We start from the raw sequence: 21,838 nt of genomic DNA on the forward strand, positions 1-21,838 counted from the left end.
TGTCGGAACTAGACAGACTTCTCAACAGGATCCACATCGTACATGCACGTCAAGCTCAAAAAATGTAGATAAAAAGTCAAGCTACCCCTGCGGGCAAGTAGCACACGATCCACCCGCTCTGCTTCATCCCCTGCATATCGGCAACCATGGTCAAGTCAAGAGCGGACGTCATCGCGCAGTTCAACGAGCGCGTCAACATGTCTGTGAGGAGCTGCAGCAGTGGCTCGACGACCCCAAGAGCGCGAAGGCGGGCACGGGCGTAGGCCTGGAGAGCGGCCACAAAATCATCGAGATCCTGAAGAAAAACCCGGAGAAGGATCCGGAGAAGTATGACGACGTGCGCTTACCCGTTCTGGTCTCTGTGTCCGGGCAGGAACTGACTGTTGCGCGCAGGAGGACATCGAGCATATGAGGAAGTTGTCAGGTCCGTTAATTGCGACACAGCACAGAAGGACTAGACTGACGCGCGAACGCGCCTGCGCGGTGGTCGGGCAGTTACACCGCCAGACACCTCGCGCAGGAGGACAAGCTCAAAGACACGAAGACGACGGAAGAGCTGGAGAATACAAAGAGCACTATCAGGTGCGTCTGAGTAAATGGACTGTACGATATACATCACTCACCTGTGGCATGACGAAGCAGCCTCAAGAACTGGGGCACGTACGTACCAGGCCAGAGATGTGCAGGCTCTGGTTGACAGGTTGGACGATAGGACCCCATCAAGACGCTCGAGGAGGATAAGGGCACTGCCAATGGTCAAAATACAGACAAGATCACCGAGCCGGAAGAGCAGAAGAAAGCCAACGGCACGACGCACGATGAGGAGATCCGAGAGGCACAGGCTGATGGCAACAAAGATGATACTAGCAAGGATACGAAGGAAACAAAAGAAGTCCAAGGCGGCTCCAAGCGCAAGCTCGGCGAGGAAAGCGGCGAGACTGACGCGGTTGCGGAAGCGTCGAAGGAGGAGGGCGGGTACGAGGACGAGGATCCGGGGGCTTCTGATGCTGTGGGAGAGCAGGGAGGGCGCGCCCGAAAGAGGACCAAGAATGCAGAGAAGGGTGCAGCTGGTGAGAAAGTCGACAGTGCGTAGAACAAGTCCTCGCGGGCTGCGAGACATTCGTCAGGCTTCAAGCTTTCAAGCTTGAGCGCTGCGATACCGTGCTTCTTCGTATGATACTAATGGCTATGCGAGAATACGAGTGACATGGGTAGTACACAGGGTGGACCAGTGCCGGATTGGGGTCGGAGGCGTGCGCATGCCCAGTGGAGAGTCTAAGGCTGAGTTTGTGAAAGTGTAATTAAGAGCTCTGAGCCAAACGCGACATGTCACAACGTGACAGACGCGTGGAGACCGGGGGCTCGGCGGATCACCGTGTCGCGCGACGCGACGCGACACGCCCTCGTGACTGACGCGACGCGTTGTTTAATATTTGTTCGCGTCAAACGCGCTTCTCGAATAAATAGCCCGCGCGCGATCACGCCCCCGCTCACTATTCTCCCCCTCATCCGTTGCGCTTTACTCTCCATCTACCTGATTACTCAGTAAAACCTATCAATCTGTCTACGTTATGTCTGACCGGGAACATGGCTTATCTTCCCCGGTGCAACTCGACCGTACCCTCTCGGACTCGAGCATCGAGAAGAGGACCCGTAGGAGATTCACGCCCCAGCAGATCTGTCTGCTCGAGGAGCTCTACCGCGAAACACCCCACCCAACCCGCGAACGACGCGACGCGCTTGCGAAAGAGAATAAACTGTACGTATGCTGCCCACTGCTACTCCGTCAGCGACGCGTGCCCTTGATCTACGCGTCCTCATAGTCTTGATTTGATCAGTTTACTGATTTGTTCTTGCTGCAGGGACACTCGCGCCGTAACCGTCTGGTTCCAAAACAAACGACAGACCGAACGCAGGTCGGCCATAAACGCCTCCCGCAAGCGCGGTCCCAAACGCGACCCGCTCGCCTCCCCCTTCTCCGACGTACGAGGGAAGACCATCCACACAACCCGTTCCTCCAGCCCCGCCTCCGATCTCTCCCACTTGAGCGACGCCCACAGTTACACACACCCAGGCTCACTCACGCCCACCATCTCGCGTAAACGCCGACGTAGCAGCTCCCTCAACACACATGGGCACGCGATCACACGCACGCTCTCCCTCGACCGGATCGCCGCGCGCACGGAGCGCGCACACGCCCCTGAGACAGAACGCGACCCTCACTCCGTGACGCCACCCCGGCGCACTCAGCACGCGTCCCTGCCTTTCCTCCACGCACGGTCCCCGCCCCGCGCGCTCTGGGAGACGATGCCCTCGTCGCCGGTACAGCCCAGATCGCCGGAAATGGCACACTCACCTCTCTTGGACTTCGATTTCGGGCATGGACGGCTGAAGAGGCGGCGCACGCTCGAGTGGGCGTGTGCCCGCGAGCGCGCCGGTGGGGTCGGTGGGCACCACATGGACATGGACGTGATCGGTGAGGGCGAGGACCCACTGGTGCTGGACCTCGGCGGGGACACGGACGTGGAGACGGAGCCGGATGTGCACGAGGCGGTCACGCCGAAAAGCTACCCTCGAAGCGGCGGCGGCGCTAGCATCGCGGGTACGGAGTTGTGGGAGGAGGAGAGGCTTTTGGATGGCGACAAGGAGAATCGGTCGTACCGGTGGGTGAAAGTTCGCAAGGATATCGAGACGAAGATGGTGGGTGCGAAGGAGCCGCGTGCGGAGGAGGGGCGGAAGATGCGGGACGAGGACATGATGGATGCTGCACTGGCCTTGTGCGGCCTTGGTGGACGGATGTGAGCGTGGATGGGAAAGGTCCGTAACTGGAGGGAATCACTGAGGGAGTCTTCGCTTTCGTGGAAAGGAGCTCACTGGTTTTCGTAATTCATTAGGCAACATGGCATGGCATTTACTGTATGTAGATTAGCATAGCAAAATAGCAACAGCAAAAACAACTTGGAAAGCGAACAGAATGACCCAGGCCGATGACCCAGACCTACCCTCGCACCCACCCAATCTTGAACAACTTGTATCCACCCTCGTCCGCCCGCCCAACGCCCTTGCACCTCTCCATATCCTTCATGACCAGCACCCCCAGCTTCCACTCCTCGCCCTCTCTGCCCACTGCCGCATTGGGAAACACCTCCCCAACCGTATCGCTCATGCCTTGGTGGTGTCCCGCGATCCTCAACGGGACGATGAGCCAGAACACCCCTCCCTCGCCGCCACGCTCCGCGTCTGGCTGTACAAGGAGGCGCTCGACACAAGCCTTGATCCAACGTGCGTGCTCCGGATGATAGACCACATCCGCTGCGAAGATGACATTGAACGTGCGCGCGAGCTCGCCTTCGTACACGGGATGTTCCCAATCCAGTGCCCTCACGGCAACAGGCGACGCTGAGTCCTCAGACGACCCCGAGGATACGAAGTTGATGCTGACGTTTGCTCGAAGGTTGTCAAGAACGGAGGAGTGGTAGTCCGTTGCGACGACGGAGAGGTGAGGAGGAGGTGCGGGGCTGGAACGCTGACGCTGAAGGATCTTCGCAGAGACGATGCTAAGCAAACCGGTGCCCGCGCCAAGTTCCAGTATGCGTGGTGGCATTGCGTTCGGGCGAGGCTCGAGCCCGAACGCTTGAGGGTCGGCGCAGAGTCGCTCGGATAGCAGGATCGAACTCGCCCAGCTCTGGAGGCCGACGGACGTGTGGTCCGTGCTGAGGAGGGGAGCATCGTTCAGCTCCACTTCTATGTCCTTCTCCCCTTCACGGTACGGGAAGACGAACTCTCGGGTCAGGGCCTCCTCCTCCTGCTCGCCTGCAAGCGCGCCGAGTATGGCCACGGCGGAGTCGACTAGGAGAGCGCGCGCGTCGGACTCCTCTTCCTCGGGAGGTGCGTACACCCATGTATCCGAGCGTGAGGCAAGCCTGTGAGCCAGCGGATGGCAAAGTCGCGCTCGAAGGCATCGGAGCGGAGAATGTCCGGGTCGGGGGCATCATCGATGCCTGTCTCCACGACATCTTCATCCTCCTCGACATCTTCGGCGGAGGCGTATCCAGAATCCGGTGCGGAGAGATCGTGGATGATGTGCTTGGGGATATGTTTAACGGGAAGTCTCAACGAAAGTGGAGGCGTCGGAGAACGACAGTAGATCGCACGGAGGTTGTCCAGAGCATGTGTGAGCTGCTCAACAGAGCAATTCGCCAACGTCGGAAGTTTTGGCAACAAGCGGTAGGTGGGACCAGACTACCGTGGATCGCCATCCTTCTATTCACGAAAAGTCTATGATTTGAAGTCTATGCGAGACCGTAGTATATGCGTGTACGCCAGAGAGCCAGGAAACAGCTGAGCCTCTAGGGTATCTTCTATGGTCTAGAGTCTAGAGTCTAAACAACCAAGGGTGCGCTGTGGGGGTCCCTTGGTTGCTACTGGGCGAGGATAGGCATGGCGGGCATGGCGATGAGATGGAGGTTCGGAGCAAACGCCTTGCTCAGCAAACTCACACAAGTCTCGTAGATCGGCTATCTCCGATCGAGGCTCCCGAATCCCGATCAAGGATCCCAAGCTGCTGCCTTTTGAGCTCGACTGCGAACATGGCATCTGCACTCACTGTCTCGTACGAACTACATCCTCCGTCTGAGACCCCTGCCGAAGGACTGCAAACGCAAAAGACACATGTTTCCCTGTGTCAGCCGAGAAGAGCGGCAAAGATTACTATGAAAGCCTGAGGAAGGCGGTCGCTGAGGCGAAGAGCGTGCTTGGAGAAGAGCTGACCGCCTGGAGAGATGCGGTCGGGACAAGAGAGCAGACGAAGGAAAGTAAGCTGCCAAAAAAGGACGAGGAGGACGAGGAGGACGAAGAGCAGGAAGAGGTCGGTCATGGACTCGCCGCGTTACATGTCTTACTATTCAACTCACGACCTCCATGTCTTCCAGTAGTCGGATGCCTGATAATGGAGTCAGGAATAATGGCTCACGTGGTATGTGTGCATCGCTAGGAAGAACAGTTCATGTTGATATACCTGGTGTTGGTCGAGAACAACTTGATGTTTCTAAGGCACTACAGGTGACCGCCAAGCTGTGAGGGTGTTGCTTGCAGATGGATGTTAAGCAGCAGTTGAACCAGCTGGACAGTTATACGTGTATACTAGTGTAGGTGACTCTACCGCCCCATACGCTTCTCCTTGCCCCGAGGCCTCTCGTGAACAACCAGCTTGTTGCTGTTCTTGGGACCCTTAGGACCGGTTGCGCGTCCGCACGCCCTTCGATACCCAACCCCAAATCGACCGCGGTTGCTTGTTACCCTTGGACTTTCCACGACCTCCTCCGTGAGGGTGATCACACCTGCGAAAGTATGAGAAAGATCATTGATGAGAACACGCGTGAGCGTACCTGTTCATAGCCATACCACGGACGTGAGGTCTACGGCCCAACCACCTCGCCCGTCCAGCCTTTCCAAGGTTACGGTTTTTCCACAGCGGGTTGCTGACCTTCCAATCGTCGCGGCGCAATCTTGCAGCACCTTCCGCACCTCACCGCTCTGCAGCCGTACGTGCGAGTACTTCCCCGAATCTTCGTGCGTGACGATCTGGCCCCAGGTGCCCGCGGAGCGTACGAGAATCCCCGGCCTGCGGGTCAAGCGAGATGCTGTGGATGATAGTGCCAACGGGGATGAGGCGCAACGGGAGAACATTGCCAGGCTTGACCGCGATCTGGCGCAGCAGGCCCAGCGCGAGCGATGCCGTGGAGGTCGATGAGAGTCGTCCGACAGGTGTTGGGAACCTTGCCACGGAGCTCCTTTGAGTCCACGAATCCAGGGACAAATCCCTGGGGGATGCCCTGCCTGAAGCTCTGCACGACACTGCCCGCGCGCAGGCCCTCGCATGCGAGGATGTAGCTCCAGACCTTGTCTCCGGTCGCATTCGGGTCGCGGTTCTTGATGAGTGCTATGTGCGCGGAACGGTTGGGGTCGTACTCGACGCGGACGACGTCGTGCGGGCCGGGCTCGGTGCGCATGAAGTCGACGAGGCGGATGCGCCGCTTGTGTCCTCCACCGCGCGAGCGGACGGTGATGCACCCATGGCCATTGCGTCCACCCTTTTTGCGCTGGGCGACGGTGAGCATGCGAAGCGGCCTGCCCTTCCATAGATGGGTGCGAGGGGTCGCCTGAGGTGTCGAAGACCCGGCGTGACGGGCTTGTAAGTTTTGTAAAGCGTCTCCGCGCGTGAAAGTGCGGCAGTGACCTCTGATCCCGCCGCCGTGGCATAACTGCGCGGCGCGAAAGCACTCGCCCGCGGAAAGGCTGTGCTCCTGGTCGATGAGGATGCAGCGTTTGTGAGGGACAAAAAGCAAGAGCGAAGCAGGTTAGCCCCGCATCTTGCTGAGAACATCCGGAGAGCCGCCAGCTGGGTTGGCAGTTGGCGGTAGGAGCAGAGCGGTCTTGGGCGCCTCCACACACGCGTTTGTCCCGACTCGCGACCATGGTACGTCGCGTCTCCCCACAACTCTGCACGTCTCGGCTAGCCAAGTCTTCGTCGCTCACCATGGTTCGTCGCAGGCTGCCACTATCTCGACAGGAGCGACAGAGCTCCGGGACATCACAAAAATGGAGCGCATAGGTGCGCGCCACAGTCCTTTTACGTTCGAGGCAGTCTCTGAAAGCAGAGTACTCAGGTGCTCACTCGCACATACGCGGCTTGGGGCTCGACGACAGGTTAGAGCCCCGCGCGAACTCACAGGGCATGGTCGGCCAAGCGAAGGCTCGCAAAGCAGCGGGCATGATTCTCAAAATGGTGCAGGAAGGCAGGATAGCGGGACGCGCCATGCTTTTCGCAGGCCCACCGTCGACTGGGAAGACGGCCATTGCGTTGGGTATCTATTACGTCTATGCTCAGGCGCGTTGTATTTGCTTACGCATTGTGCTTTCACAGGCATGGCACAGACACTAGGAGCAGACGTTCCGTTCACCATGATCGCTGCGAGCGAGGTGTTCTCTCTGTCAATGTCCAAGACGGAAGCCTTGACGCAAGCCCTGCGGCGAAGCATTGGCGTACGCATAAAGGAGGAGACGGAGATAATCGAGGGAGAGGTCGTCGAGATGCAGATTGACCGCAGTCTGACAGGGGTGAGTTTGCTGAATTGCTCGGCGGGCCGGGAGTTGATACATTAAACCTCCAGGCGACTAAAACAGGAAAACTCACGATCAAGACGACCGATATGGAGACGGTGTACGACCTCGGCACGAAGATGATCGACGCATTGTCGAAGGAAAAGGTCACCGCGGGAGATGTCATTGCTATTGATAAGACTTCCGGCAAGGTCTCAAAGCTCGGCCGATCATTTGCCAGGTCGAGGGATTACGATGCTATGGGTGCAGATGTATGTCATCATGCTGTGGGAGAGCTCTGACAAAGGAACACTCACCACGGTCACGCCCAGACACGTTTTGTGCAATGTCCGGAGGGCGAAGTACAGAAACGAAAAGAGGTCGTCCATACAGTCTCGCTGCATGAAATCGATGTCATCAACAGCAGGACACAAGGTTTCCTCGCCCTCTTCGCTGGTGACACGGGTGAGATCAAGCCAGAGCTTCGTGACCAAATTAACACGAAAGTGGCGGAGTGGCGAGAGGAAGGCAAAGCTGAGATCATCCCCGGTGTGAGTCATTTAAACTTATCCGTTCTTCTGTCTTGGCTGGCCATTCACTGACCACGTTCTCTCCACGCAGGTGCTGTTTATTGACGAGGTGCACATGCTCGACATTGAATGTTTCTCATTCCTCAACCGCGCACTGGAAAATGAACTCTCTCCTCTCGTCATCATGGCATCGAACCGGGGAATGGCACGTATACGCGGAACGAAATTCCGCAGCCCGCACGGTCTTCCGGTCGACCTACTCGACCGTGTTCTAATCGTCAGCACATCGTCATACTCGGACGAGGAGACCGCGCAAATCATAAAAATACGGTACGCTTTGATGCCCAGGCTTCTCGAGGCGGGCCGTACTTACCAATCCTTGCACCCGGACTGTTCCAGATGCGAGGAAGAGGATGTGAACCTGGCCGAGGGTGCCTTGATGGTGCTCACAAAAATAGCGGGCGACAATACCCTCCGCTACGCACTCAATCTGATCTCGACAGCGCAGGTCATCGCGCGCAAACGGAAGGCGGCCCTGGTCGAGGTCGATGACGTTCGCAAGGTCTATGGATACTTCATGGATGAGAAACGTAGTGTGCAATGGATGAAGGAACAGCAGGGCCAACTTGTCTTCGAGGAGATTAGAGGGGAACCGAGGGACGATGCCATGGACATAAGCTGATCACTGTAGTTGGCAGTGGATTTTGTACTAGTACTTCTTGGTATGTTATTCGGCTGCTATGTTTGTGCACGACACTGCTGACACGACATATCATATACAGATAGGTTCTGACAGATATGCGCACCCAATGAATGAACTTCGCGCCGTGACCTTGTCTTACATGAATGGTGGTGCTACGGGGTCGTGACCAACTGTGATCGCGGTTCCGTGCCAGTGTCAGCAATGCATCTTCAGAGGTGATCAGCTGAGGCTTGGCTCTGTGGTTAGCCACCGAGGTGTTCGCGGTATCACTAATGACTCACGTTACCACCTTCGTCCTGTCAGGGCCACAATTCTTCAGGTAATTACCTGATGGCAATTGGGCAAACTACAAAAGCCCGTCCTTCGGGGATTCTAGGCGCACGCTTTGTTGCTCTCCAGTCCCCACCTCGATACCCAGCCGTTACGACCAACCCGCAGTCGATCAAACTTCTTGTAACTATCATGGTACCGTAGCTCATGTCATAATAACGTACAGTCAACTTGCTTACCTTCTGCGTAACCTAAAGACTTCAAGTGACACCGCTTCGACTACATCGACCATTGCGAGTAGCCATCGTGAATCTTCCCTCTCTAGTAAATTGAAGGGGAAGTTGCGCAGCATATCTCAGTCTGTGAGTCTATTCCTGAGCACTCGTGAAAGACCGCTTGACATGTTGCTCGATACGTAGCGGTCAGACCTTCATGGAATGCCGCTAATCACGCCGCGTGGCGGTGCTGATCGGAGACTAGCACACTAGTGAGTGGAAGGCCTCTCGCTGCAATGTGCGCAGTTTGACCGAGACTGTCTGCAAGGTCAACTTCTCTCTTGACGAAGGCGACCTTGGGTCGTATGTTCTAGAGCCATCGAGCCAAGGAGACGCTGAAGTAAATAAGTCGACCTGGTGCAATACGACCCATTTGTCTCATCACTTGCGCAGGAGGACAGTGATCTTGAAGGGGATAACACCGCTTGGTCGAGTCGACCGAAGAAACAGAAGAAAAGGCCACAGCCTGCTCCAACAACGCCTTCGAGGCTAGGACGTGATGCAGCAATGGTATGGACGGTGGTCATTCTGGCATCCGCCTACAATTCTGATGTGTCCGCTATCCGCTAGCGTTCCACAAGCACAGGCACAACCCTCTCTAACGCCGCGTCATCCGCGAAACCCCCCAACCGACTCCTGCATTCCAAGTAGCACATGTACCATAGTCTCGAACACCTTCGGGCCGCAGCCCACTTCGTCCTGTTGTCCTCCATGTTGCTTTCCGTCGGACTGAAGCCGCACATAGTGGTTTCTTCTTGATCACCGCCAGCCTCGCGGGTGTATAAATAGCATCTATGCCCCTTCTTTGCCATATCTTCCCGTTCCATAACGAGAACCAGTGCTTTCACGGACAGATAGCCATGGTACCAGAGCATTCCAGCAATAACCCAGTCCGACCTGGGCGGGCGTCGTCCTATAGCTTAATGACGCTCCCTCGAGATGCAGGACGAGTTCTTTGTCAGATAGTACGCTGCAAATACACGAGTCGTCCCGGTATCGCGCTGCGAGTGATAGCCAGATGTCTCGTTCTTGTCCAGACACTATGAAGAGGTCGCTCAACAGGACCCTTTCGTCCAGCCCTGGCAAATGGACTTAGCCAGTCCGTTAATGCGGGGTTTTCTGCCACTGCGCCCCAACTTTGACCCCCTTCTCAAGACCCACCCTACCTTCGCTCTATGTTCGCAGGCACAGGCTCCATGGTGTCAATTTCACATGGCGGAATCTCGCCTCCAAATACAGATGCTGGAGTTGCTGAACCTTACACTCACGGTTCACCGAACGAATGAATGGATGTATCCATTGCTATCAGTCAAGTTTGTGAGGTCTACTACCAAACGAGAGGAGATGAGAGCTTTGAAAGAATGGCAGCACAAGACACACGGTATATCATATAGGAAGAGAAGACAGAGAAGACGACCTAGCCGAATTTCTCTTTCGCCATCTGCATGAACATGTCCATCGTCGCCTTGTCCTTCTGCCTTATCACGTCTGCCCGCTCCCGCGCCGCAGCCATCCGCTCGTCCTTCGGCCCATGGCGCTTCTCCTCGAATTTCCGCCGCGCTGCGTCCCGCCGGGCGATCCTGGGCGAGTTGGAAAACATGCAGTATGGGTCAGTGGCCCACCTCCACACGGACGTAACACAAACACGCACTCGTCCTTGAAGCTACTTCCGCCTCCCATGAGGGTGGATTCGTCGAGCTCCAGGCCCTCGTCCCCGCGTTCCCGGAAGGTGCGGTCGCTCTCCCTCTGCGCACGTTTCTTTTCCAGCATCCCTTCCCGGCCGACCGGTTTGGGCCCAACTACATCTTCGACTCGTTCCTTTGCCTCCTTCCGCTCGCGCTTGCGCTGATGACTGCGCTCTGTAGCTTTGTATTCATCAACCGCCTCCCGCGCTAGGGTCATGTCCGCTGCTGTAGGCAACGTGGGGCCATGTACGCGACTGCTGCCGCTCGCAGCGGTCGCGCGGTGTGTCGCAGCGCCAACTTCGTCTCTTGCAGCCCGGAGGGCGGCAGTATCAGCACCTGATGTCTTGGAAGCGAAGGACCAGCGATATGCCGTCTGACTGCTAGCAGAGGATGCGTCTACGCCACTGTAGAGATGTTTGGGTAGCGTCCCTCTGTTCCACGCCTATCCACGGACCACCACGCTCTTTAGAGATGGGCCATTACTTGTGTGGTGGCGGTTCTCACCTTCACGAACTTGCGGAAATATCTGCTTCAATACTCAGCGACCACCGTGCGATGACAGCAGAACACTCACTTTCGTGCTCTGTCACTCGACAACTCGTCCATATACTGACTTGCGGTGTTCATGATCGTTGTACTCGCACGAAACAGACGTACCTTCTTCTTCTCGTCCTTGAGCCATTCCCGAAACTCGTCATTCTTGAGGAAGTAGTCCGACTCTGAGATGGGTGATGCACCGGCTGGAAGTGTTACCCTGCGCTCTGGAGAGCGCGAGCGCGAACGGTCGCGATCGCTGGGAGGTGTTCGCGAGCGATCCCTGGAGTGCGAGCGCCGCCTGTGAGAAGGCATGTTTAGAAAACGTAGATGTTCAAGTCAGGTTGAAGGTGCTTCATTAAGTCATTCCAGCCACAGTGACACAGCGTCACTGAAGCTGGGCAGGTGACCTGAACTGAACTGCCAACCTCAGTCCGTGGAAGCAGCTAATAAGTACATTACTTAGAAAGAGCACTCTTCATGAACACCTTGGTGCCCGTCAGAGAGATAGGCAATCCTGCGTGGTATTTTTACAATGTTTTCGTGTTACGCTTATCATTGCATAGATGCATACAGAAAACAATGGCAAGACATAACCCCATAATGCGTGCGCGACGTGAGTATCTCCGAGGGACGATAGTAAAGCGGCTCAGATAGTGGTCTCGTAACGAACAGGGGCCATCGTCTGCGGTGCGTTGCCAGAGGTCGAGACGGTGTGTGCGGTGCGGGGCTGGGCGGGGATGCGCTTCAAGCTCACTCGCTCTACCATCGGAAAATCGCTAAATGAGTGCTGAGTATCGCAAAACGTAGGGGTGTGACTTACCGCCCTTCTCCCGTGCAGCAACATGTGCGTCGTGGTTGTGCTTCACCCGTCCAGGAACTCCTGCCTGCACTTGGAGTGCCGGATGTGCTCAACACGGATGTTAACCCGCTTCTCGATGTAGCGGTTGCCGACGACCTTGTTTACAATCACGCCAACAGCGCTGGGGGTGACGTTGTAGATAATCCCTGTCCGACTGCACAGGTGTGTGAATACCAGACTTGCACTGGCGGCACACAAGTACGCACCCGTGGTAGTACTTGTGGGGCATGCCCTTTTGCTGTGCGGCGTTTGCCTTGATGTCGACGATATCACCTACCCGGTAGGTAATGAGGTAGGTCGACAACTTGACGGGGCCATGCTCTGCACGTTCAAAGGCTTAGTTCTTCCCCCACACTCCCACTGCTCTGTGCGTACCCTTGAAGCCCCGCTTGAACATGTCGCGCGTACGCGCCCGGTAACCGAAGGAGTGCGGCATCTTGAGGACTGTGTTCAATCAAGGGTCAGTGCTGGCAGAGGGACAGCGAACGGGCAGGGCACTGACATTAGTCGGTCGTCGTTGGCCCAGTGACTTCTACAGTATCGAGGACGGTGCAGGTCCACGCTCGGCACTCGCCGGGTGGCTGAGTCGGTACTGTGCAGTTGTGGCGGGCGCCAACCTTGCTGTTTACGCCACTTTGGCGCGTACCCGAAGCACGACCGCACGGCAAGCGCCACGCTCCCTCACCGTCTCCTCCGACCTCCTCAAGAAAAATGCCCAGGTAATGTCTACGCCCGCCGTGTCTATGCTACTCGTGTGTTAATTGTACGTGCGCAGGGCCCCGAGGAACCATAGCAAGACGTGAGCTTTCTTTTCTTCAAGATCCACTATGTGGAGGGATGCACCGTGCTGATGAGCCGTGCCCCGTATTCCTGTGATCGCACAGCTACAAGGTCCCCCGTCGTCCGTTCGAGAATGCGCGTCTCGATATGGAGCTGAAGCTCGCCGGCGAGTACGGCCTGCGCAACAAGCGCGAGATCTGGCGTATCGGTCTCATCCTGTCCAAGATTCGTCGTGCGGCCCGTGAGCTGCTCAAGCTCGACCCGAAGGATCCCAAGCGTCTCTTCGAGGGTAACGCCCTTATCCGTCGTCTCGTCCGCATTGGTGTGCTCGACGAGACCCGCATGCGTCTCGATTACGTGTTGTCCCTCAAGATCGAGGACTTCTTGGAGCGTCGGTTGCAGACCCAGGTCTTCAAGGCTGGTCTCGCGAAGAGTATTCACCACGCCCGTGTCTTGATCAGGCAACGGCACATCCGGTGCGTACGCTGCACTCTCTTTATTTGCACTGCTCATGAGTTTTCCAAACAGCGTTGGCAAGCAAATTGTCAACGTGCCCTCCTTCGTCGTCCGTCTCGACTCTCAAAAGCACATCGACTTCGCGCTCACCTCGCCATACGGTGGTGGCCGCCCGGGTCGTGTCAAGCGCAAGCGCGCTGCTGCGGCCGCCAAGAAGGAGGAGGGCGGCGACGAGGAAGAGGAGTAATCAACTCACACCTACGATCTCCTCGGGGCGCTGTCTCACATGGTTGTATGTCTATGAGTGCATGTGCAATATGTTTATGCCTCTGCTACGCTCACGTCCCGTTTTGATTTCTGAGGGCGAAGTCACTTTGAGTTGTTCGTGTCTGGCTGCGGAACGAACCTGAACTTCGCGACCGGGGACTTTCCTCGGCGTCAATGGGCCGGTCTATGATGAACATACAGCTTTTTGACAGCTTTAATATCAAACTCGAACGTACGTACGGTGCCATCACATGCTTTGCGGAGTCGCCACGGGCTGTTCGACCGTTATCTTGGTTTGGCGAGCCAAAACCCACGATCTCCTAATAGTCGGCATATTAGCCGCATGATTGATTGCATACCCGGCGCGAGACGTTTATAACTTGAACGTTCCGCATGATGGTAGTGGGTCCGCCGTGTGTACTCTCCCCTCCCCCTTCAGTGGCTTGACTAACGAAGAGGTCCTCAGACGCGTCTGTGGATTTTGATAGCTATGGCCTCGCTATTCGTAGGCCTGCATGTGTGGCTGGCGTGGTTAGCGTGTGCATTCGTTGCACATGCGGCCGGTCTGGCACCTCAGATCCCCTCGGTCGCCAACTTCACTCCTGCACGGGGTGCATTCGAGCTGCTTCCCAATGTGCAGATCATCGTTGACAGCGCGCATGGTCTGGAAGGCTCGCCGTCCGCGTTCTCATTCGCACAGACTTTCCGAGAAGACCTCATGAGCGTGGCTCACTACGCTAGGATTCCTCTCGTGACAGTCCTCCCGGTCGGCGCAGGAGTGCCTGATATTCCTGTCATTCACGTTGTCATCGACCCGACGCTGCAGTATACACTGTATAATGGGCAGCCAACCCTCGAAGGGTACGACTTTGAGGTGACACCGTACGTATATACCATCAAAGCAGCTGCGCCAGTCGGCGCATGGTGGGGTATGGTCACTCTGTTGCAACAGGTCGCTTCGTCTATGGCCAGTGGCGCGACGAGTATTACTATTCCCGCCGGGACAGGTTCAGACTCACCGGGCTGGGAAGTCAGAGGCTTTATGCTAGATGCCGGAAGGCACTGGTTTGATACCGAGTTCTTGTGTATGTCTTCTCCTGCCATGTTGATTGCTGCCTTGACACTGAAGTAACGCTTGTTAGCGGAACTCTGTATATACGCGTCGTTCTTCAAGCTCAACGAACTCCACCTACATGCGTCTGACAACCTCTGGAATCCAGACTACCTGTACAGCGGGGGAGATGCTTGGAAGGAGCTCTATGCAGCTTTCCGCTTCCAACCGCCTCCTGGATCCCCTGTTGCTGAACTGGTTCCGCGGCTGAACGAGAGCTGGCCACAGAGTGATTTTGTTTCCTTCCAGGAGACCTGTGCAAACCACGGAGTGACCGTCATTCCTGAGATAGACACCCCGGGGCACTCTCTAGCTATCACCCAGTGGAAGCCCGAGCTGATGCTCAATGGGCAACCTGATCTACTCAACCTCTCCTACCCCGAGACGATCCCTACTGTCAAATCAATCTGGCAACAGTTCCTCCCATGGTTCAGCTCACCGGAGGTGTCCATCGGTGCAGACGAGTACGACGCTTCGCTTGGGGACGCCTACGTCTCCTTCGTGAACGAGATGTCCACATTCATCCAGGCCTCCGCGGGCAAACGGATCCGCATCTGGGGCACGAACGAGCCGAGCAACCAGAGCATCCCCACGGACGTCACCATCCAGCACTGGGACTTCCCCGACGCGGACATCCCCGTGCGGCTCCTCGCGGCGGGGTACCGCGTCATCAACTCGGAGCAGGCCTTCCTCTACCTCGACGGGAAGTACTCCGACGGGGGTGTCTATCCATACTCGCTCGACCTCGGCTTGATGTTCGCGGGCGCGCCCGGCGGTGGCGGGTGGGCGCCGAACGTCTTCAGCGCGGCGGACGCGAGCAACAACACGAGTCCGGACGAGCCGGGGCTGAGGGGCGCAATCATGGCGCTGTGGAATGACTGGGGGAACAACGCGACGACGATGCTGGAGGACTATTACCAGCTCGCGCAGAGCCTCGCGGTTCTTGGTGAAAAGACGTGGGCAGGCTCGGGCGTGCGCGACTCGGAGCTCACGCGAGAGCAGTTCGAAGCCGTATACCCAGTCATGAACGCGGCTGCGCCGGGGCAGAACCTCAATCGGGCCGTACAGCCTGAGTATGGCGACGTCGTGTATACGTATTCGGCGCCGTACAACACGCTCTTCACGCCATATACATCCGTGGGGCCGCCGTATACACTGAAGTTCAGCGTCAAGCCCAGCTCCGTTGATCCTGAGACGGGTTTCCTCTTCGCCGGCGAGGACTCCAAGCTCTACGTCGCCAACCTCACCTTCGAAGCGACGGGCCAGCTCTTCCCGCTCGGATACGTGCTCCCGACGGACACGTACACGTCGGTCGAGATTCACGCCACGACGCAGTACACCTACGCTGTCATCAACGGAGATGAGAACAGTCCTCGGTACTGGACCACGGACATGGATATTTGGGCGGAATATATGGAGCTTGCGAATATGTCTTTTGCGGCTCCGGCGCAGCAGATTGGGGGAGAAGGCTTTGCAGGCAGTATTAAGGACGTGCTCCTAACGGTAGGTTAGGAACGCGCCACACCCTGTAATGTTGGGCCAGTAGGTCTGCCGTTGCACAGCAATCTTGAATGTTGTTCACCCCAGCGGGGTCTGCAAGGTTGTCCCTTGCACTTCTGAATAGCTAATTTTAGTGGGCATGGAACACTGCTTGCTGTCTTGAGAGGCACAGCAACCCGAGAGAACCTCCCATCTGGGTGAATAAGTCTGCTTGATAGATACGTACGAACAATCAACAGTGGACGGGTGTTAATCAAGACCGTTACATATATCGCTTGAGCTGAAGCATGTCCACTCTCTCTGCCGCAAGGTTTGAGACGTTTATGGTTCAGTAGAAAGAGACTATCTTGTGGTGGTACTCCTGTGGGATCCCTTACAGTCAGTAATTGGACATTCTCAGATGTACACCTTGTCACTCACCCCTCCGTCCTCCGGCAGCCAGTCTTCGAACTTTTGGAGTAGGTCTACCGGATTCTTTCCGCGTTTTTGCTGGAAGACACCCCCACCACAGTCATATCTGCGTGCACCGTAGAAGTCCCAATGGTCAGCGTATCCGCGCACACATCCAAAAAAGTCACGCCTTACGCAGACAATTTCTTCTTTTCCAGACGAATCTCCCCGCCATACAAGAAATTGCAGATGCGAGGAAAGTCGGGCGCGGCAGGGTAACCAACATCGGACTTGCGTTTCTTCGCTGACTTTGAAGGCCCTGCCTCTGCCTCTGCGGGGCGTTTCTCACCTGCCTGCGCAGAAGATTGACTTGTTCCCAGGGGTTCCCGAAGAGCCATGGCTATGAACTGGGTCTCCGTCAGCACTTGCTTGCCCATCCTCTTTGCGTTTTCGAACGTGCTAGGCGGGCTGCGCGCCCCGACGACGACATAGGATGGTTTCCCGGGCGGCACCGATATAGTTCTACATAGTACCAAGCCATCAAAACATCAGCAGCCACTCTAATCAGTGCAAACACGCACCCGCCGTTGGCACGACATAACTCTTTTGCCTGATCCATAGACATGGCCGCCCATACGCCGCCAAAGTGGAAAGAACGCCCCGAGAGGTTCTTGCTTGTCGGTGGCCTCCATGCCAGTGCAGGAGGCTCTGGCGAGGAGGAGAGTTCAATTACTGAGTCGGCGTCGCCCATGCTGATCTCAGTTGAGAGTGAATAGGTTTCCAGCTGCAGTCACATCCGTCGCCAGCCGTCGCCTCGGTCACGGTCGCGGAGAACGCAGACACGTGATCGTGTCTAGGGCGGCGTTCGCGGGTCGGTGTTTGCCGGAATTTGCCGGGATGGAGTTCACAGTGTGCTTCCCAATGTGGTCAAAAGTTCAGCGCAGGTTCAGACTTGTGTCCCCGAAGGCTGAGTGCAGCTCACCTGCAGAGACTGCTTGTCGAATGAGGTCGGAAGGAAGACGCGGCAAGAAGAATGACGTAGGCGGCTTGATGTGCGGGAAACTCCGCGAGCGCAGCCACCGCGACCATCCCCAGATCTCGAGATCTTGGTTCGCAGCACCATGTCGCAGTGAGTAGTGCTGCGCCTCCCGCCCTTCGCCGTGCACAGCGCATGCCTCTCTCCCTCCTCCCTCCATCTCCTCACCGCAGATGCTGCCAAGTCCCAAGTGGTGGTCTGACGACCGTCCCCACCGCCGTGCCTACGAGCTCCTCCCCACCGCGGAATACGGCGCAAAACCCTATGCCCCCCGCTGGTCGTTCTTGTACCGACGATGCATCCGACTCGCAGCGCTCGCGGCGGCGGGCTTGACTACCATTGCGCTGGTCGTGCTGGTCGTCAGGACGTATCGGGTCGCCCCACCCCCGCCAGTACTCTACCCCGATCCCACTACGCTCCCGCCGGAGCTACTGCCGCCGCTGTACGGCAGATTTCATGAGCTCGAGATGCAGTTGCCACAGCACCAACCAGACTATCCACTCGCGGAAGGGAGGAAGTATTTCCACGTGAATAACACAGCTCTATGTGCGTCGTGTCTTCTGTCTTTCTTCTGCCCTTGCTCACCCGTGTTGATAGTCTCTGGATGGGGAAATGTACAACAAGAACTACTATTACTACACTATTTGACCTATCGCTCTGGTCGCTCGTAAGTATCGCGGTTTGCCCGACGTTTCACTGATCCTCACTTTCTGGCCATAGATTTGTGTTCGATAACTACACATGGAATGACGATGGCAGCCAGTGGTCGTACAACAATGGCAAGATTGTTCCCTCTCAAATACCCCTATCCGTGCAAATTCAAGGTGCGAATTGCTTCTCTACAGCATCCACTGGGAGCAATACTTCCGAACCTGATGCCGAATGTGCAAAGAACAAAGCAGGGAGTGGAGAACTGCTCCGCCGCATGCTCGTGGTCGAAACATTGAGCAAGTTCTCGACCGAAGAATACCTAATGCTTTGTTCTGTGCACATCCGGCGTCTGCTTCGCACGTATAGTCGGCGGTAACCCATTGATGCATCTATTAACATCGCACCAGGCCCTACGGTCGGCGCATCCATACCCAGCGATCCCTACGCGCCCTTGGCAGTCATACGAGACCACTTCCAAAAGGAGTGTCCGAACCCTACCATCATCACGACCGAGGAGGTGATCGGTACTCTGGGCAGCCAGCCCACTGCCGGACAGATCATTGACGCATGGGCGGAGAAGCTGCGTTCGGTGGATGATCCGTGCGTCGAAGTGCCCCGGAGTTCAAAATCCGTCTTCGACATCTTGTAAGCCAGTCGTACTCATTCATAAGTGTATCCTCGCTCATTTTGCTGCAGTGTATTCGGCTCGGCTGATCGCCTCCTCGATGTCTGGCCCGAGTTCTCCGCCTCTCCAATGATCACTCAGTTCGGCTGGTCACCTCTAATAGAACTCGCGTTCGACACGAACCGCGAGACGATCTTGCCCTCCGCTGCGCTCGAGCCGCCGCTCTACTCGCTCCCGTTTACGTCCAACCGCGAGCGGTACACGCCGCTCCCGGGCCTGCTCGCACTGCACATCCGGCGTGGCGACTTTGAGGCCCACTGCAAGCAGCTCGCGCACTACAGCGCGACGTTCACGGGGTACAACGCGTTCCCGGCGCTGCGGGATCGGCTCGACGAGCCGCTGCCTGGCGACGAGGAGACCCGCGTGGAGGCGTACCGCCCGCACTGTTACCCGGACATCAACGAGATCGTTCGGAAGACGGAGGAGGTGCGCGCGTCGGAGGCGGGGCAGGGGTTGAGCCGGGTGTACGTGATGACGAATGGCCCAGCGAAGTGGGTCGATCAGCTGAAGCGGGCGCTGGTGAGGAAGGGTTGGGAGGGCGTCGCGAGCAGCCGGGACGTGGTGGTGAACAAGGAGCAGAAGTATGTCGAGCAAGCGGTGGACATGCTGATCGGCCAGCGGGCGCAGGCGTTTGTCGGAAATGGAGTGAGTGCTGTTCATTTGGGTGCATCGATCGCCTGCTGACGTCGCTGCAGTTCTCGAGCTTGACCGGACAGATAGTCATGCTCAGGACAGCGAATGGGTTTCCCATGGACTCGAATCGATTCTTCTGAGACGACGGCATCTAGCAGATTTACATTTGTACTTTGATACCATATGTGCCGCACTATATACATATATTTTCTCCCATGTCAAGGTGCTTGATGTGTTGATGGCGAGGTCGTGCACACGAGCGGAATATATCGGGCGCCTAAGCGTGCTGCGAGGACGGGACGCGGGAGAGGGAGTGGAGCAGAGGCCATGCCGCCCAGGCTCTTCCAACACACACCCTGGCGACGACGAGCCCTCCATGTTCGGCCAACGCTCTTCGTGGCACTCGCGGGCCTCTGAGGACCACATCCTGCCCACCCCTGTACACGACCGCCACGACCGACATGCCTCGCGTTCCTGCCTCCGCTGGCCACACAACAAGCGCTACACCCGAATAGCCTTCCTTGCCCTCATCGCGCTCTCGGCCGTCGCGCTCTTCCGCACCGCGTTCCAGGAGGCCGAGCAGGAGGAGTACGTCGTCCTCGTCGACGACCCGCCGGAGAACCACATCTTCCCGCCGCTGTACCAGGAGTACCACGAGCGCGAGCTCGCCCTGCCACAGCACAGCGAGCAGGAGGACCCGGACGGCAAGTACATCTTCTTCGCGAACCATGTCCACGGTGCGTCCTCGTCCTGCTCCCGGGTCGCCGCGACGCGCGCTGAGACGGCGGCCAGCCTCGGGGTGGGGGAACGCGATGCAGGAGCTGCTGTTCAACTCGTATTTAGCGTACAACGCGGGCCGGCAGTGCGTAGATGTGTGCCTTCCCGCCGCGGCCTGGCTGACCGTGCGCGCGCGCAGTTTCGTGTTCGACAACTACACATGGAATAGGGATGGCTCCGACTACACGGACTACAACGGCAAGCTCATTCCCTCGCGGATACCCAACACCGCACTGATCAGAGGTGCGTGCTCTCTGGAGTCTGAAGCCAGGGCTTGTTCCCGGCGGTCTCTAACTGCCGGGCGTGTGCGCCGTGGTCACTGGGGGAAGCTCTGCGTTGTGCAGCTGGGAACAAGCCTTGATGGGCATTCGGGATTGCATAGGTGGGACGCGGCTCACTATGACAGCATAGGATCGAGTGTGGGCGACCCTTTCCCGCCCGGAGACAATGCCTCGCTCGCGGTCGTCAAAGAGTACTTTGACAAGGTGTGCCCAGAACCCACGGTCATCAGCAGCGATGAGGTCGGGCGGACGCTCGCTGGCGACGCGTCCGCGCAGACCGTGCTCGAGGCCTGGGTGGCGAAGCTGCGCCAGATGGACGACCACCGGTGCATTGAAATCGAGCGCGACACGCTGCAGATCTTCTCCATATGGTACCCGCCGCATCTCTCTCGTCTGACGTTCCTTTCGCGCTCATGTCCCCGCGCAGGATATTCGGCTCCTCGCGCGTACTCGACATCTACCCCGGGTTTGTGAAGTCGCCCATCATGACCTCCTTCCGCTGGTCCCCCTGATCGAGGCCGCCTTCGCCGCCAACCGGCCCCTCATCGCCCCACCCACCTTCCTCGACCGCTGGCTCCCCTCGCTCCCCTTCTTCCGGCCGTCGAGCCCGTACCCGATGATCTCGGGCCTGCTCGTGCTGCACGTGCGCCGCGGCGACTTCGCGGAGCACTGCGAGCACCTCGCGCGCTGGTCCGCACGCTTCAACGGGTTCAGCTCGTTCCCGGGGCTGCCCGACGCGTTCGAGCCGCCGCCGGGCGCAGGCTGGGGCGAGAACACGCCCGAGAACACGGCGGTGTACATGCGCCGGTGCTTCCCGACGGTCGCGCAGATCGTCGAGAAGGTCACGGCGGTGCGCGAGACGACCGCGGGTCGCGGGCTGCGGAACGTGTACATCATGACGAACGGCGGAAGGAGTGGGTGGACGAGCTGAAGGCGGCGCTGTATGCGATGGGCGGGGTGGAGAGGGTGATGGGGAGCCGGGACGTGCAGCTGAACTGGGAACAAAAGTACATCGCGCAGGCGGTGGACATGCTCATCGGGCAGAGGGCACAGGTGCTCATCGGTAACGGGGTAAGCGGGGTCGGAGGCGGTCGATCCAGTTCGCGAGCTGACCACCTCCGCGTTGCAGTTCTCAAGTCTGACCTCGAACATCGTCATGATGCGCATGGCGAACGGCTTCGCGCCCGAGGGCAACCGCTTCTGGTAGCCCGCGCCCGCGTCTCCCGGCTGTTTTAACCTTACATTGACCGGTCTCCTCTGCATGGCGGACGATGGCTAGGATATGGCTGTTTAATCATAGGAACACTACGT

General features: G+C 57.6%; 13 protein-coding genes across 13 annotated transcripts; 8 read left to right on the forward strand and 5 right to left on the reverse strand.

Moving 5' to 3' along the window:
• Nucleotides 1-42: 42 nt before the first annotated feature.
• On the forward strand, nt 43-853 carry B0H18DRAFT_1005911 (uncharacterized protein; the record flags this gene model as incomplete). The annotated part of the gene is made up of 4 exons (XM_048028605.1): nt 43-64; nt 189-363; nt 496-582; nt 643-853. 4 exons carry the CDS (start codon nt 43-45, stop codon nt 695-697), a joined length of 339 nt encoding a protein of 112 aa, XP_047893625.1. The 3' UTR covers nt 698-853.
• Nucleotides 854-1,571: 718 nt separating this feature from the next.
• B0H18DRAFT_1118903 (uncharacterized protein) lies at nt 1,572-2,802 on the forward strand (the record flags this gene model as incomplete). The annotated part of the gene is made up of 2 exons (XM_048033865.1): nt 1,572-1,759; nt 1,863-2,802. 2 exons carry the CDS (start codon nt 1,572-1,574, stop codon nt 2,800-2,802), a joined length of 1,128 nt encoding a protein of 375 aa, XP_047893626.1.
• Nucleotides 2,803-3,050: 248 nt separating this feature from the next.
• On the reverse strand, nt 3,051-4,242 carry B0H18DRAFT_1005915 (uncharacterized protein; the record flags this gene model as incomplete). The annotated part of the gene is made up of 3 exons (XM_048028606.1): nt 3,051-3,532; nt 3,568-3,849; nt 3,873-4,242. Coding segments are annotated over 3 exons (726 nt in total), but the record flags the coding sequence as incomplete, so codon positions are not given.
• A 228-nt stretch (nt 4,243-4,470) lies between these two features.
• Nucleotides 4,471-5,431, forward strand: B0H18DRAFT_1005917 (uncharacterized protein). The gene is made up of 3 exons (XM_048028607.1): nt 4,471-4,673; nt 4,694-4,867; nt 5,110-5,431. The coding sequence occupies exons 1-3, from the start codon at nt 4,590-4,592 to the stop codon at nt 5,149-5,151; spliced, it is 300 nt and encodes a 99-aa protein (XP_047893628.1). The 5' UTR covers nt 4,471-4,589; the 3' UTR covers nt 5,152-5,431.
• Nucleotides 5,432-6,439: 1,008 nt separating this feature from the next.
• B0H18DRAFT_1005924 (TIP49-domain-containing protein) lies at nt 6,440-8,665 on the forward strand. The gene is made up of 10 exons (XM_048028608.1): nt 6,440-6,478; nt 6,553-6,613; nt 6,669-6,866; nt 6,926-7,119; nt 7,173-7,373; nt 7,434-7,652; nt 7,723-7,961; nt 8,031-8,353; nt 8,414-8,575; nt 8,638-8,665. Exons 1-8 carry the CDS (start codon nt 6,476-6,478, stop codon nt 8,311-8,313), a joined length of 1,398 nt encoding a protein of 465 aa, XP_047893629.1. The 5' UTR covers nt 6,440-6,475; the 3' UTR covers nt 8,314-8,353; nt 8,414-8,575; nt 8,638-8,665.
• Nucleotides 8,666-10,121: 1,456 nt separating this feature from the next.
• Nucleotides 10,122-11,455, reverse strand: B0H18DRAFT_1005942 (uncharacterized protein). Its single transcript, XM_048028609.1, has 5 exons — nt 11,222-11,455; nt 11,139-11,173; nt 11,069-11,090; nt 10,531-11,006; nt 10,122-10,459 (listed from the first exon to the last, which is right to left on the reverse strand). Exons 1-5 carry the CDS (start codon nt 11,411-11,413, stop codon nt 10,297-10,299), a joined length of 888 nt encoding a protein of 295 aa, XP_047893630.1. The 5' UTR covers nt 11,414-11,455; the 3' UTR covers nt 10,122-10,296.
• Nucleotides 11,456-11,535: 80 nt separating this feature from the next.
• B0H18DRAFT_1005950 (60S ribosomal protein L21) lies at nt 11,536-12,524 on the reverse strand. The gene is made up of 6 exons (XM_048028610.1): nt 12,463-12,524; nt 12,336-12,404; nt 12,167-12,281; nt 12,015-12,114; nt 11,922-11,985; nt 11,536-11,860 (listed from the first exon to the last, which is right to left on the reverse strand). The coding sequence occupies exons 2-6, from the start codon at nt 12,394-12,396 to the stop codon at nt 11,748-11,750; spliced, it is 453 nt and encodes a 150-aa protein (XP_047893631.1). The 5' UTR covers nt 12,397-12,404; nt 12,463-12,524; the 3' UTR covers nt 11,536-11,747.
• A 77-nt stretch (nt 12,525-12,601) lies between these two features.
• B0H18DRAFT_1005954 (40S ribosomal protein S9) lies at nt 12,602-13,523 on the forward strand. The gene is made up of 4 exons (XM_048028611.1): nt 12,602-12,679; nt 12,736-12,759; nt 12,845-13,216; nt 13,269-13,523. Exons 1-4 carry the CDS (start codon nt 12,672-12,674, stop codon nt 13,441-13,443), a joined length of 579 nt encoding a protein of 192 aa, XP_047893632.1. The 5' UTR covers nt 12,602-12,671; the 3' UTR covers nt 13,444-13,523.
• A 430-nt stretch (nt 13,524-13,953) lies between these two features.
• On the forward strand, nt 13,954-16,086 carry B0H18DRAFT_876328 (glycoside hydrolase superfamily; the record flags this gene model as incomplete). Its single annotated transcript, XM_048040480.1, has 2 exons — nt 13,954-14,548; nt 14,606-16,086. 2 exons carry the CDS (start codon nt 13,954-13,956, stop codon nt 16,084-16,086), a joined length of 2,076 nt encoding a protein of 691 aa, XP_047893633.1.
• Nucleotides 16,087-16,259: 173 nt separating this feature from the next.
• Nucleotides 16,260-17,469, reverse strand: B0H18DRAFT_1005958 (uncharacterized protein). The gene is made up of 4 exons (XM_048028612.1): nt 17,046-17,469; nt 16,660-16,986; nt 16,495-16,591; nt 16,260-16,435 (listed from the first exon to the last, which is right to left on the reverse strand). Exons 1-4 carry the CDS (start codon nt 17,213-17,215, stop codon nt 16,403-16,405), a joined length of 627 nt encoding a protein of 208 aa, XP_047893634.1. The 5' UTR covers nt 17,216-17,469; the 3' UTR covers nt 16,260-16,402.
• Nucleotides 17,470-17,550: 81 nt separating this feature from the next.
• Nucleotides 17,551-19,692, forward strand: B0H18DRAFT_1005964 (uncharacterized protein). The gene is made up of 6 exons (XM_048028613.1): nt 17,551-18,046; nt 18,098-18,167; nt 18,221-18,324; nt 18,559-18,796; nt 18,848-19,481; nt 19,532-19,692. The coding sequence occupies exons 1-6, from the start codon at nt 17,674-17,676 to the stop codon at nt 19,607-19,609; spliced, it is 1,497 nt and encodes a 498-aa protein (XP_047893635.1). The 5' UTR covers nt 17,551-17,673; the 3' UTR covers nt 19,610-19,692.
• On the reverse strand, nt 19,693-20,408 carry B0H18DRAFT_1005965 (uncharacterized protein). The gene has a single exon (XM_048028614.1). It carries the CDS (start codon nt 20,197-20,199, stop codon nt 19,747-19,749), a length of 453 nt encoding a protein of 150 aa, XP_047893636.1. The 5' UTR covers nt 20,200-20,408; the 3' UTR covers nt 19,693-19,746.
• Nucleotides 20,282-21,734, forward strand: B0H18DRAFT_1085010 (uncharacterized protein; the record flags this gene model as incomplete). The annotated part of the gene is made up of 7 exons (XM_048031859.1): nt 20,282-20,331; nt 20,386-20,489; nt 20,658-20,898; nt 20,955-20,997; nt 21,045-21,413; nt 21,440-21,598; nt 21,657-21,734. The coding sequence occupies 7 exons, from the start codon at nt 20,282-20,284 to the stop codon at nt 21,732-21,734; spliced, it is 1,044 nt and encodes a 347-aa protein (XP_047893637.1).
• Between the last annotated feature and the right edge of the window lie 104 nt (nt 21,735-21,838).

This window comes from Fomitopsis serialis, assembly GCF_022376445.1.
Source record: "Fomitopsis serialis strain Sig1Antser10 chromosome Unknown B0H18scaffold_31, whole genome shotgun sequence".
Classification (NCBI taxonomy): Eukaryota; Fungi; Basidiomycota; class Agaricomycetes; order Polyporales; family Fomitopsidaceae; genus Fomitopsis; species Fomitopsis serialis.